Source organism: Morus notabilis, unplaced genomic scaffold, assembly GCF_000414095.1.
Source record: "Morus notabilis unplaced genomic scaffold, ASM41409v2 Scaffold951, whole genome shotgun sequence".
NCBI classification, from domain to species: Eukaryota; Viridiplantae; Streptophyta; class Magnoliopsida; order Rosales; family Moraceae; genus Morus; species Morus notabilis.
In genome coordinates this window covers 76,962-92,698 of record NW_010367036.1, presented here as the reverse complement: position 1 = coordinate 92,698, position 15,737 = coordinate 76,962, and the positions used below count along the sequence as shown (strand labels likewise).

The window sequence follows — 15,737 nt, the reverse complement described above, 5'->3', positions numbered from 1 at the left end:
CACACTAGTTTCTTATCCTATTTAAGGTAATTACATACTTATAAAACATAATTTACAAATATACCTGTTCATTTAAAAAAAAAAAAAGAAAACAAACAAACAGACACAGAATAATCTATTCTACCATTTATTTGCACCATTGGCCCCTTAACTCTTTTAGTAGGTGACACTGTCTCTCTTTTTTCAATTTTGGCAAAATGATCCCAACCTTTTAAAACATTGATAATTAAACCATTTCCGTCTAAATCTGTTAAGTTTTAAACGGAATGTGCCATAGTAATCTAGTATTAGAGGGTATTCTGGTAATTAGCTACTGTTTATAATTTAACCCAAAAAAAAAATAAAGTTAGAAAAAAAATCCTCTCTAAAAAAAACCTGCAAGTGCAGACCTCAAGAAAAAAAAAGACCAAAAAAAAAAAGAAAAGAAAAAAACTTAGAATCAGATAGAGAAGAGCCGACGGGTGGGAAGGGGAGGGGAATAGGGAGATCTACATGGCGGAGGTCTCGCTATGGGCGATGAAGATAAAGGGATGGGCGCTCAAGAGAGATTACCGGAGAGAGAAATTTTTTTTACCAGTTTAGACAGAGATGAATGGGGGTGGATTTGATGGTGAAGTCAACGGTGATGAGAGACGGCGAGAGAAGGATTTTGTCACTAACTGTGTGCCTCACGGTGCCGAAGAAGAAGCCAACGGTTTTCGAACAGAGTTGCCGTCGAATGGGGAGAAGTTTGTTTGAACCTTCTTCTTCCTCCTCTTTTTTTTTTTTTTTTTTTTTGAGTTGAATGCTGTTACTGAATATAGTTGTATATCATATATAGGAGAGTGTGTAGAGATATGGATATATGCCAGTAAATGATAATTAGAATGAACTTTCTTTACTAATTTCTAAAATCCCATAGAGGAATATATATGGGAAACGAAGAACAATGAGTTTTTTTGCTAGAAGAAGAACAGTGGCTTGGTTTTTCTTACTTTTGACTCATGTCCATGATGTGGATACACCGGGAAGATGCATTCAAGAAGAGTTCTTTCTCCGACGGCTTTACGAAGAGCCAGGAGAGCTACCCTGTTCGGCGCTCAAATCTAGCATTGCAAATGGAAGAAGAACAACAAGAAGTGAAGGCCTTGATCTCGTTTTTATTTTTCAGGTTTTAAAAAAAAGCAATTTTACTGTAGTATTTGACACAACAAAAATAAAAAAATAAAAAATAAAAAATAATAATAATTTATTATTTATTTTCTATTTTTTAAGTAGAAAAAGAGATATAAATATTAATTAATTTTTATATTAAAAATAATTTTTTAATAAAATTATTAAATATATTTTTAAAAATAATTTTTATTTAAAATTAAAAACGTTTTTATTTTTATTTTTATATAAAAAATAAAATTATTTTAAGAAAAATTCTAAACGCACTTAAAAGTAATTAAGATTATATTTATTTTAGTGATTTGAGTTTTATTATAGTAAAATTTTTTTAAAAATAATCATATTTAATTTTTTATTACAATAAAAATTTTTTACATAAAATTACATTTTAATTCAAATTAAAAATTTGAATCAACAAATTACAAGACTTAAAAAAGTAATTTGAGGGCATTTTCATCTTTGAGTAATAAAGTACACAAATCTGTTTAAAACTTAACGAAAAGAGTTTAATTATCAACGTTTTAAAAGATCGGAGATCATGTTGTCAAAATAAAAAAAAAAGAAAGACTAAAGCGTGCAAATTACCCGTTGAAAAAATATTAACCGGAAGTCCAAACAAAAACCCCGCATACGAACTGAACTGAGAACTTAAACCCTAACCCAGCGATGAAGCAATCTCTGCTGAGAAATGTCTCTGTCATCGCTCGAAATCGTCTTCTTCCTTCCCCAACTTCCAATTCCATCCCTAATCGCTCGCTTCTTCCACTCGCCGCCCTTAGGCTTTTCTCCTCCGAGAACGGCTCCTCCAATGAAAACCCTAATCCCGGCCCTGTCGCCGACTTGACTCAACTCGACAATAAAGATGTCTCCGTTCAACTCCAAGATGTCAGCAACAAAGGTAAACTATATGATAAATTGAGTTTCTTTTTGATCATGATGAATTATGAAACTGTTAGAGTTTTTCGGGTCTATATGATAAATGACTTAAATGTTATTAGAAATGTAGATCCAAAATGGATTTTAGCTCAAGTTTTGGCCTTTTAATTTTTCTTTTTCTTTTTTTTTTGATGATATTTCTTATGGGCTTTGTGGAATTTCATTGTTTCGAGTAGAACAATTGTTTTGTTTCTTAGAAATTAAAGCAAAGAAATACAAATGAATTTTGTTTTTGGTATAATGGGTGTTTTGGCTTTGAAAGGTTTGGTTTTTAATTCTAGAAAGATTAAAAAAAAAAAAAACTTGAATGTTAAATTTTTCTTGTGGCATTTGGTTTTGGATATAGAACAAACATTTTCTTTAGTGAACAGGGTTGCTGGAGTTAAAGTTTTGGCCTCTTAGTTTCGAACTGGGGATTAAGGTCATGATGATATTGCTTATGAGGCTTGTTGATTTGTATTGTTTTTCCATGCGTCTGTTGATTCTATTTATTTATTCATTTATTTTTTTCTGAGTTTTTAGAGTTGAAAATGCGGATTGAGAAGTACTTTGAGGGTGATGAGGAAGCACTGCCGTCGATCCTGGAAGCGATTCTGCAGAGGAAGTTATCTGGAAAGCACGCGGAGACAGATGATGAGTTGATGGAAGAGCTTGAGGCGAAGCCGTTGCCTGATGTTACTAACGAAGAATTTGAAGAGTCTTGTGAATTAGCTCATGAGACTGATGAAGAGATTGATGACTTATATGATCCAAAAGGCTATGTTGTGAAGAAAATGAGAGAGGATGAGTTCTTTGCCATGGATGATAAGAAGTGGAGTGAAGTTGTTCAGGATGGTGTTAAACATGGAATTGTCAAGGACCCCCAAGAATGCGCTGAAATTCTAGAAGATATGCTTCACTGGGACAAGCTTCTTCCGGGTATTTCCTCGTTTTGTTTGCTTTTTTTCACGTTAACTTTATACATTCCATGTTATATTGAGTGATTAGTAAACAACTGGTTCACAAAATATTTGTTGTGGTTGTAGTTTATAGATGTTTAGTCATAATGTGTATAATAGTAGGGATGGCAATTTGTGTCACGTGTCGTGTTCGTGTCGTGTTTTGATCGTTTTTTAAAAATTTGCAGTCAACCCGAACACGACCCGTGACACGAAATTTTTTAAAAACCGCAACACGAACACGACACGACCACTTTACAAGCTGACACGACACGACTCGAAAATGACCCGTGACACGAAATTGACACGAAAATTGTATACTTTTATTTAGTTTTTTTAAATATTAGAAATAACTTAAAATTCATAACACACTAAATTACAATAACATCCATTGAAATTAAGCAAATAATAGTATAAGATTTTGAGTATAACTATCATGATATTACAAGTTCATAATAAAATTTAAAATATGAAATGAAAAATATATGTATTTTTAGTTTTTTACGAGTTTCGTGTCGTGTTCGGGTTAGGCGGGTCCAACCCGAAATTGACCCGTATTTTTCGTGTCAATTTCAGGTCGACCCAATTTTGACCCGAACCTCTTTTTTCTCAACCCTAACCCGCAAAATTCGTGTCGTTTTCGAGTCGTGTCGTCGTGTCGTGACCCATATTGCCGGCCCTATATAATAGTCTTCACTATGCTACTTCTTTCTTCCTAAGTTCACAAAGAAGAATCAATTGTAAGTGGAATGAAGTAGTTCTTGATTTTATTTTACTGTATCATATCTATGTGTTGTTGTGCCAATAATCTAAATTTATACGAATAAGTTGAATGCGTGTATACATCTTTCTATTGCTCTACATAGTGTATACTTGAGAAATTTGAGACGTTTGGATAAATCTTAGATACAGCTACTAGAAGGTGATGGGATTTATTTGTAACTTTTCATGTCTGGTGTCGTATAGTAACTTGATTTCTGGCCGGTACTATTGGGCCATCCTTATCTGCTATCTTTGTGTCAAGATGACAATGTTTAACATTATGGTGCTAGCATGTAAGTAGGCTATTATTTCAAGTATCTCTAGAACTAGGCTGAAATGCTTCATTTTCTGTCCTTTGGTATGTCCCTCTTTATTTATTTTTTATTTTTTTTATTTTTTTATTTTTGTACAGATGATATTAAACAAAAGGTAGAAAAAAGGTTCAATGAACTTGGGGATATGTGTGAAAGAGGAGAGCTTGAACCTGAAGAAGGTTACAAAATGTTCAAGGAGTTTGAGGATAGGGTTGTTGAAGAATACGTGCAGAAGATGGAGGCTAAGGGTCCTGAAAGTTTTGATGAGAGTGATCTAATAGTGAAAAAGACGGATTCAGATGTCCCATCGGGTGAGGGACCCATTCTTAGATGGAAAACACGAGTAGTTATTGGTCCTGGTGGTGATTCTTGGCATCCCAAGAATAGATTGGTGAAATTGGGTGTTACTGTGAAAGAACTTGGCCTTTCAAAGTATCAATTTCGCAGGCTCAGAGAATTGGTTGGAAAGCGGTATCATCCTGGGAAAGATGAGCTTGTAATTACTAGTGAGAGGTAAGAACGGATGACCATATCTCTTCTGATTCCTTACATGTAGATTGTAGTGACTTGTAACTGGTTGTGAATAGTTGTGTGCTTTTATAATTATAGTTATGACTGGCTTTCTAGCTGATTGCTGATTTGTATACGAGTAACTTCAGTCTTGATTTAAGTATTGTAGAATTACTATCCTGGTCAATTGTTAAAATCTGGTCAAGAACTTGGAAATGATACATAAGAAGCGTTTGAGAATTGTTCAAACAACACCTTTATCTAGGGTATTGATGTAACAAAAACAAAAAAAGAAGAAAAAAAAGAGGTATTGAAGAGAAGAAAAGAGTCACTTTCCTATAAGACAGTGAGCGCAATACAATACAGTTCACAGAAAGATCTAAAATGGAAAAGAAGTCACAGTTAAAATTGCTATAAGCTGCATAAAAGCATCTCAGAAAACAAAAGGTAACAAAGAGTATACATAGGAAAAAAGTAGCATAAAAGGATCTAATCTAATCATATAAAATGCATGAAAGGAGAGTTGGAATAAAATTATGATGTAAAAAATGTGTTCCTATGTACCTTACGTACATCTATTTTCGGAATGGCAAATATAACTTCTTTCTTTTTCTGAAGGTTTGAGCACCGAGAGGAAAACAGAAAAGATTGCCTCAGAACCCTTCTTGCCCTTATCGAAGAAGCTAAGAAGGCCAACGATATGGTAGACGTTGCTCGAGCTGCATATGTCAAGGGGAGACTGAAGGCAAATCCTGCATTCATGGAAAGATTGCGTGCCAAGGCCTCAAGGTTGCGAGAATCCAATACTGTGCCTGCTTGAGGTTTGGTCTGATACGGTTGGTTGTCTCTGCAAAAATAGATTTGAACATTTGAAATGCCGTCTTGGATGTGTTGCTGTTTCAATTGAAGGACCTCACTCCAAGATAACAATTTTGCGTCTGTTCTCGCAACTCATATTCCATGCATCTTTCTTGTACATTGCCATGCTAGTTGCTGATGTTTTCAGCCAGTTGGCTTTACCGTTTTGTCCCTGGAATCTCACCTGGATGCAATAACTTGTTAAGTGTACTGATGTTCGTCTGATACTTATATCTAGCCCTTCGACGATTAAGTTTATTTTCAAAGATTGAGCAATAAATCTCTCTTATATATGTTATTTACATTGTGAATGGTAGTACTTGCTTGACTAGTCATTCCAAAATAGGGAGATATTCCCACTGTTGAGAGATTCTTTCATTTATAAAATCCCAATCTGTCTGTTGGATTATGAATTATAAATATGCTTTGTTCCTTAGTGCTTCAAATAGTTGTCTAATTTTTGTGCATGCCGCTACTACTGCTTATCCACCAAACACATAGACAGCTCTCTCTCACTCTCTCTCTCTCTCTGGAGAAACTGTATGTATATGTCCGTTTCAGTATTCCATACCTTTTTTTTTTTTTTTCTAATGAAATGTCTATTTATTTTTTTAATTAGTTTTATATTCTTTGTTCTTTTAGGACTAATCAATTATTTATGAATGTAAATTGAATTAATTTCATAGGTGTAAATTTGCGATTTATTTGAGTAGATCAATCATTTACTTTTGGTAAATTAATTAATTTTATTTGATTAATGGACATAAATTGAAAGGCAAAAAATATTATGGATACTTTTTGGAAATGTACCCAAATTTTGGTCAATTATGTGTATACATGGATACATACAAGTAATTTTTTTTTAAGGAAGAAAAAGATATATGTATGTGTATATATACACGTATATTTGTTCTCAGCTTTCTTTAGACCGAAGAGAACCCATGTTTATGGCCTTTCTTCTATGAAAGCCAGTATTAATTTTCACTCTCCCTTTCTAAAGTATTATGCTTTGCCTCCTCCAAGAGTTAAAGTTTTTATATTGGAATCTGATTCCCTTTCCTTGATTGCAGCGTCTGCTTTTTAGCCATACCATGCACTTTTATTTTCGGATTGACATTCTTAATCAAAGGGAGGTTGACGATTTCTGTTGCTTTTTTTTTTTTTTTTTGGGGGGGAATATTGCTTTCTGTTTTTGCTCTTAAAATAAGTTGAACTAATAAACCTTTGGCATACTATAATAAATTGTTGGGATACCTTGGTCTATCTACATTATCCCACATATAGTGCCTGAATCTTTTTTTGTTATGTCGGTCCGGATCTTTTCACTAATTTGAGTTTAGAATTCGAGTTTTGCTACAGTAAAAAACTCTCAGAAACAATTACATCTAATTTTTTTACTATAGTAAAAAGTTCTCACACAATATCATATCTCAACTCGAATTAGCGAACTGAACGGTCAATTAAAAGAATAGAAAGCACTATTTGTATCCTTCTTAGTCATATAAAAGTTGCGTTGGTTATTAGTAAATAGAGAGAAAATATTAGAAAAGTCGTGTTGGTTATTTACGTTCACTCTATGTATCTTTATATAGTATTTTCCAGCAAAGGAAGTATGTATATAAGGTTATGACTTATCATATTGCTTCGTAAGATTTGCCAAAGCAAAAACCGATTCTGTTGCTGGTCCTCAACGAATCCAGCATGTGTTAATGGCGCTTTGTATTTTTTTTTTTTTTTTTTTTTTAAGCATATTCCCAAATCAGATACCGAAATGATAAAAAGTGGGAAAGGTGTTTTAAAGGACGAGAGAACAGAAAGAGACTCAGAAAAATGTAGAAAATTTGGAGGCCCGAGTTTTGTTAAGGTTATCAAATGAGTAGAATTTGAACCTTTCTTAGAAAGGACCATGCTCTTCATCACTGCAGCATAGTTTCCATGTTTGAGAGACAGCCATTTTTTCAAGACATGAGAGACATGGAGAGAAAATTTATGCCTAAAGAGAGAACCAAGATGGAAAGAAAATTTACCTATGAAGAGAAAGCTAAGGCGAAACACCTGGATTGCAGGCATAATAACAGAATGGAAATAGGACAAGATTCAAGTTGCTGTTGTAAAACTGCAGGATTTCTGTGCAGCGCTTGTTTGCTGTGTGTTTCATGCCCACTAGCCATTCTCTCGTGTTTGATCAAGCTGCCGTGTGAGGTGGGATGGCGGGCTGCGAAGCGAGCGGGGAAATGGGTTTGCTGCAGATCAGAAAAGAGGATTCTCGCGGAATATTCTTCGTTTTCGGATATCGATTCGGATTCTCTACCTACAGCTAAGGTGGAGAAGCATTGGGGTTCTAGAAATTTAGATGAACTGGGTTGATCGGGCTAACAGTTGGAAGGAGAATTGTTTGCAGAAAACTGGTTTTCGGCTTATAACAATGGTTTTGTGTTTCCTTTTTTTTTTTTAATTGCTAGCAATCTTTCAGTTTCAAATGTGTGTATGTATACTTGTTTCTAATTCTAGGCATGTTTCTGGCAATTTCCTTGATTTTGATTCAGAGAATTTTGGCCCAAAAAAAAAAAAAAATTAGGCCCTTTTTGGGGTACCTTAGTCATGTAATAGGTTATGCCATTTTAATGGAAGAGGAAAGAAGAAAGGTATGGTTAAGCAATGGTCAAAACGGAGCAATAATTACACAAAAGGAGTTGGGAACATTAAAAATAGGAGCTTTTTACTGTACGTATCCTTAGGAATGGTACATGTACGTATTTAAAGAGGTAGAATCCTTACTTAAAGATGTACGTATTTAAAAAGGTAAAATTTGTATTTTTTTTTTTAAAAGGAGTTAAAAAGAGGAAACAAACTAGTAATTGGATACTCCAAATTCAATAAATAATAAATAATAAATAAATAAAGAACTTGATCAAAATTCCAACTTCTTCCGAAGGAAAGAACTTTATAAAACTATTAACAACTTCAATTAAAAATTAATTTAAGAGGATACTGTAAAGTTGTTATTACAAATAACAAATAATTTTTTAAAAGAGGGTCAAAAAGAGGAAACGAACTAATAATTGAATCCTCCAAATTCAATAAATAAAGAACTTGGTCAAAATTCCAACTTTTTCCGAAGGAAAGAACGTTATAAAACTATTAACAACTTGGATTAAAAATTAATTTAAGAGAATACTGTAAAGTTGTTAAACAAATAACAAATAACAAATTATGTAAAAATAAGTTGTCAAGAATGGGATTCGAACCCATGCCCTTTCGGACCAGTACCTGAAACTGGCGCCTTAGACCAACTCGGCCATCTTGACATTTTATTTATTTTGCACTTGCATTAAATAGTAATATCAAGAATATAAACCTTAATTATTGCATATAATAACAGAATAGGATGATTATTATTATTATTATTATTATTATTTATACAGCACTCAAAACAAAATGTATTTCGTGGACAACACTGATTTTGATTAATTTGTTTTGTCCAACAATAATTACAACTTTGCATAAAAAATTGCAATAATTACCACCAGGTTGTACATATTAAGATATGTATTACTGGTAATTACAATAAGAGTGATTATAGTTACACCCACTAAATTTATTAATACTTCACCAAATTATAATTTATATTTATTATAATTTTACCTTGTATTGAAATTACATTAAAATCCACTATACTGAATTAACTATAAATAGAAATAATATCATTTAAAAAAATAAAAATAAAAAAGAATACACCCGCATAATATAATTATAAAACATTTTTCAATGAAATAAAAAAAATACCCCACAGCTATTTTAGAAAGCTGAAGTAACAATAGTCAAACGAGAAATAATAAAACTAGAAATAAGGGAACTTTACAGGATACCACAAATTTTGAACTTGGATTGAAATATGTTAGGAGACATAACTAAAAATCATAAAATCCATAAAATTTATAAATATATACATGAAAAATTATAAAACGTCATACAAAATCTAAAATACTGACTCAAATACACAAAAGTATAACTATAATTTTGGTCAAAACACAAAACTTAAATGATGTTATTGTGGTATATTTTATAATAATTTCAGTACCCATTTTAATAGTCAGTCTAACCTTAAAAATCATGGCATATTACCTAAATATCTCTAAAAATAATCTTCAAAACGGGAAACTAATAAGCTGCCTTGCTGACTACTTTCAGATTTAAAAGTTTCGCTGTCCGTTTAACTCGATGTATCCAACCGGATAACTAGTTGATCATTGTTGTAGCTCACATGCATTGTATCAATTTATTACAACTACCTAATTAATATCACATGGTTAAACAATAATAGCCTATTGATTAGTAAATATAGTTGTAACGATTAAACCCACACACACCTATATATAAAATAAACTAGCTTAGATTTGTAATTTAAATTTACAATTACCAAAAACAAAATTTTCTAAAAAAGACCTTGAGGTACACATATGTTAGACCATCTCCAGTGCAAATGCTAATGCCAGTTGTATATTTAACAATAAAAAGTGTGACATAATGTGACATGGAACTATTAGAATTTCTAAAAGATGCACTCCTAGATAATAATCAAGTGTCGGGTAGTATGTATGAGGCTAGGAACACGTTGAGCGCTATGGGGATGGAGTATGAGAAGATATATGTGTGCTCGAATGATTGCATCCTATACCAAAAAATGTGTGAAGACTTGGATTAGTGTCCGGTGTGGCATGAGTCTAGGTGGAAGAAAGGTAAGAAACGGTCGAACGGAAGAAAATGAGTGCCGGTAAAGGTGTTATGGTACATTCCAATAGAACCACAGTTAAAGTAATTGTATAAGAATAGGGAGCATGAAAATAATTTAACTTAGTATCATGATAAGAGGATCGATAATGGCATGCTATGACATCCGGTCGATTATCCACAATGGAAGACATTTGATGCGAAGTATCCTGAATTTAGTGTAGAGCCTAGAAATGTTCGCCTTGCTTTATCGGCTAATGGAATGAATCCGCATAGTAGTTTGAGCAGTAAGCATAGTAAATGACCGGTCTTTCTTGCAAACTACAATCTTCCTCTAGACTTATGCATATAGTGAAAGTTCCGAATGTTGACCTTGTTGATCTCAGGACCTAATCAACTGGGAAATGATATTGATGTCTACTTGGCACTGTTGATCGGTGAGCTAAGGAGATTATGGCAAAGAGGGATCGAAATTGAGGATGGTTTCTATCAAGAGACCTTCACACTCCCTGCAATGTTCATGTGGACCATTAATGACTTTCCTACATATGAAAATTTATATTCATACTCAGTTAAGAGTTCCATAGGTTGCCCCATTTGCATGATGGAGACATCTTCTATCCGGTTGAAACATGGAAAAAAGACGGTTTATGATGGTCATATGAGATTCTTACCTATGAATCATCGATGATGCAAACAAACAAAAAAGCATTTAATGGTAACACTGAAAAAGACTACCTCCAAAACCGTTGACACAGAAATAATTATCTAAGAGGGTCAAGAACGTGAAAGTGGTTTTCACGAAGAAGAAAGGAATAAATAATGAGCCGGTGATCGGACCTTAAAAGAAGAAGTCAATTTTCTTTGAACTTTCATATTGGAGTTCACTCTTCATTTGTCATTGTTTCGGTGTCATGCACATTGAGAAGAATGTTTGTGAGTCGATAGTTGGCACGCTACTTGACATCCCCGGTAAAGCGAAAGACGGTCTCAAAGCACGGTTGGATCTCGTGGAGATGAACATTATATGTGACTTGGGTCTTGAAAAAAGAGGCGCTCACACTTACTTACCTCCGGTTAAGTATACAATATCGAGACAAGAGAAAAAAAAGTTATGTGAGTGGCTTGCTTCAGTTAAAGTTTCAAAAGGGTAGTTTTCCAATTTCAAGAATTTGGTGTAGGTGAAAGACTTGAAGATTATTAGAATGAAAAAGCATGAATGTCACACATTGATGCAACAATTGTTGTCTATTACTTTACGTGGAATTTAACAAAGGAGGTTAGATATGCACTTACTAAGTTTTTCTTTTTCTAAAACTTCATATGCTCGAAGGTAGTAGATCCGATGATGTTGGATACAATACGTTCAGAGTTAGTGAATACCTTGTGCATGCTTGAGAAGTATTTTCCATCATCCTTCTTCGACATCATGATTCATCTAACGGTGCACTTAGCTCGCGAAGTGGGAATTTACGGACCGGTGTACTTGAGGTGGATGTGCACATTTGAAAGATACATGAAAGTCCTAAAAGATTATGTTAAGAACCAATATAGATTGGAGAGGTTGGTTGCATTGTGGAAAGTTATATAGTCAAAAAAGTTGTTGAAGTTTGCTCAGAGTACTTGTCTAACATAGAACCAATATGTTTACTTAAAAAGGTAAACATTGAACCCAAAGGTAAATATGCCGCTACCCCTTCTTTGGTTCCTCGTGAAGCATAGGAATAAGCTCGTCTGTACGTTCTACACAATGCTCGTGAGATTGAACCATACATGGAGGTGCAACAAAGGGAAATAAAGGCCACATTCTCAAAAAGATGAAGAAATGAGAAATTGTTGCATGATGAACATAACCGGACATTTATAAAGTGGATAAAGATGTTGGATTTTGAAAATGATTTTATATGCAGAAGCGTGTATCTAGAGGATAATGTATAACAAAAATTTTAATAAACTTTTGAGATACTCTATAGAATACATTAATTTATGCATGAATAATTGAATCAAATTAATTTATGAATAAATTTACCTAGCGAACGATTAGGTCGGTAACTTGAGTTCTTTGACCACGAACGTTTCTTGCTCCAAGCTTGTTTAGAATACTTGAATCTTCCTTGTTAATTCTTTGAATCTACGAAGATGTGTGTGTGGGCATACCTGACACAAACGGGATTAGCACTCAAACACTCAAGTATTCCACAAACACCAACACATGTACGACATGGAATTGGGAGAAAATTTTCCTTTCCCCACTCTATAAAATCGGCCACTAAGCTAGGGAGAGCAAAAATTGTGTTCTTCAATTTTTTGCAATCTCCTATTTAAAGAGTCGCTGTCAGATTCCTAGAAGAAGTCTAAACTTTATCTCAAAGATAAAACTTGCTAATTATCTCTCACTACTATTTTATTTTGGAAACAAAATCCACTCTCTCTCTTATCGTATAGGGCCGGCGACCACAGGAAAATACCCCCTCTGGTTGGCGCATAATATAGATAGGGATGGAGAAAAAATTCTCCTTTATCTTGCAGTCTAATTTTGACTCAAATTCAAATTCCAATTAAAGCCAAACTCAATTTAATTTGAATTTCAATTGGATAACTTAGAAAACAAGCAACTAAATGCTAGATGGATTCCTACAGTGCTGGGCATGTACACCATGTAGACCTTTCTACATGTGTGTTCTAAAATTTAAATTTAAATAATTACATTATTTAATGTATAATTAATTCTCAATTAATTATTCTCGAGTGTTTTATTTAGAATTCAATAATTTTAAAATTCCCATTTTGGCCTTAGTGTTTTGTAGGATTACAAGGACAATACGGAGACTCATGGACCTATAATTCCGAGCTCTAAAAAAATTAATAATTAATTAAAACTCTTTAATTTATTAATTAATTCTATTAATTCTAAAAGTTACTCCACTATAAACTTGGAATTGCTCTCTCGTAATTACAGATATAATTTACTTCTAAACTGTGACGTGTCCATTTGATATAGTCATTTCATATAGATAAATTTTTCATAAATAATTCATAATTAGAGCTATGTGAAATCCGTTAACATCTCTAATTATATCTTTATCCTTGAGTACCATTAATTCTCTAATGGACTATGATTTATAAAATAAATTCATGAATCGGAGCTCCTACTAGTCCAAGTACCGAATCAATCTTCAAGAGAATTATTTATTTACTTCTTTCTAAGAAGGAATGGATTCCATCTTGTAAATTAACATTATTGGCTACTCACTTCATCATGTCTCCAAAATACAAGGAATATGATTCAACATCTCGAAATTCGTACTGAGTAAATCAAAAGACACAAATTCACAAATAAGAGTCTGTTAATAACTCAAGATTAAGATCATTCTATATATGACCATCGGTAAACTCAATTAGAATTTCTATACTTAACGGAAATGATCAGAAATTCATATTGTGTTTATGTCCCGGTTTCACACAATCTCATTATACGTAATATACTCATTCAATATTTTACCATATAAATAATGCAGATAACATCATTCCATTCTAAATGGGAATGATATGTATTAGTAATATTTTAATTAAAGATTCATAACTTTAATTAAATTCATTACGAACATCGTTTTGATTATTATCCTTAAATATTATCCTATCGCATATAACACTTATATACAATATTTAAGGTCGCATTAATAATCACAGAATTTTTAATGATATTCATTAAATATTCAATAAGATATGCACATAAAATAATTAATACTCTTTTATTAAATAAATAATAAGTAAATATCCTATTACATCTCATACTTTTAGGACATTATTCCCAACAAAAGACACACATTTACTCCAAGGTTCATAAACCTCAAAATGGTGGTGTCTCTGAAGACTTGTTAAAGCTAGCTGAAGGGCCCTCGTTGATGGTCATAAGATACACGTCGTACTCAATAAATGGCTACACCTTCTATACTTGCGAAAGAGATGAGAAGCACCCAGTCCAAAATAGTGGTGTTAGTCTCCGTGTCAATGCTATGCATGTTTCCTCTACAAAAGACAAGATTCCTATATACGAAACAATGACCTACTATGGTTTATCGAGGACATATGGGAACTTGACTATTGTGGGTTGCGAGTGACACTTTTTAAATGCAATTGGGCCGATAATAATCACGTGAAGGTTGGTAGTGATGGCACTATAGTTCTAGACTTTTGTCGACTGGGCTATAAGAATGAACCCTTTATTTTGGCAATGTAAGCAAAACAAGTTTTTTATACAACCGATCCTAAAGATTTAAAGTTGTCATTAGTTGTTCTTATGAAGCCAAGAGCAATTTGGAATGGCGAAGGGGATGATGATGATTTCAATGACATACCATTAGTTACTAGAGTATTGCTACCAGTTGACGAGGTTGATGTCTTTAAAGATGATGATGTTAACTTAGTTCGTTTAGATTTTGAATGGTCACGTGTTGAAAAACGTAATAATAGGAAGAGAAAAAAATGATCATGCATTTATATGTGCCTTTATGAACATTTAATTTATCCTTTTTTTGTTGTAATATTAATCATGTGAAACTATGATTCATTGTGTACTATAGTATTATTTAGTAATTCATTTCATCTTGTCAGTTTGTAATTTATTTATTATTTTGTTCTATTGTAAATCACTATTACTATTTGATATAATTGACAGAAATTAAAGAATTGTGAGGTCAAATAAAATATGGAATATAGGCCACACGTGGAATAAGCTATAAAATATGCAATTTTTTTGGGTTATGAAATAATATATAATGACGGCTTAAAGGAAAAACCATCATTAAAATTAAACATTAGATGAGGGTTAACTAGAAAAATTATCGTCTAATGTGTTAGCGTTTATGCCCTTAGGAATAAATGTAACAATATTCTTTGAGATATTTTGACTATTAATAAAGATTTGTTTATTTTATATATCTATGTATTGTCCTCTTTATGTTCATAATAGTTGAATGTATGATAAGCAAACTGAAAGTCTGAGACTGTCATTCTAAATCTTTAGGTCATGCATGTAATGTGAAGAACAAGCGGAAGACAAGAATCTAAAGATGATAGTCTAAATCTTATGATCCACAATCGAGGGAATAAAGTTAGGCGCTTTATTCATGTTAAGATTGTTATGTTGTCTACTTCCTAACGGAGACGGCTTGTCTTGGTCGTCGGAGGTGGGACTCCATGGGTGGAGACATTGATATAGTTTCTAATGGTGAAATCTATATTGGATCGGACCAAAGTTGAATTGTTTTAATTAATAATTCTGTTTAAATAAAACAATTCACTTTTGACGAATTATATGTTGTCATCTTAATCCTGAGATGGATGATGAACCTGTATACTTGACTTGTATCCTTTGATGTACTAAAGGGAGACATCCTGACATTATGTAAAGGTACACTTGCCGATACATTGGGGGTATGACTCGTGTATGCGTAGATTCGTTATTCATAGATAGTGGAATCCATAGCTCCTATAAAGAGTCAATGATATCCTCTTATGCATTATCAGTGGATTG

General features: G+C 33.0%; 1 protein-coding gene and 1 non-coding gene across 2 annotated transcripts; one reads left to right on the top strand and one right to left on the bottom strand.

Annotated features, from left to right (window-relative positions):
• Window positions 1–1,693: 1,693 nt before the first annotated feature.
• LOC21396444 lies at window positions 1,694–5,994 on the top strand. Its single transcript, XM_010111787.2, has 4 exons — window positions 1,694–2,050; window positions 2,611–3,006; window positions 4,201–4,615; window positions 5,231–5,994. Exons 1-4 carry the CDS (start codon window positions 1,819–1,821, stop codon window positions 5,430–5,432), a joined length of 1,245 nt encoding a protein of 414 aa, XP_010110089.1. The 5' UTR covers window positions 1,694–1,818; the 3' UTR covers window positions 5,433–5,994.
• A 2,703-nt stretch (window positions 5,995–8,697) lies between these two features.
• Window positions 8,698–8,778, bottom strand: TRNAL-CAG. Its single transcript has one exon. It is a non-coding gene; the product is annotated as a tRNA-Leu (tRNA).
• Between the last annotated feature and the right edge of the window lie 6,959 nt (window positions 8,779–15,737).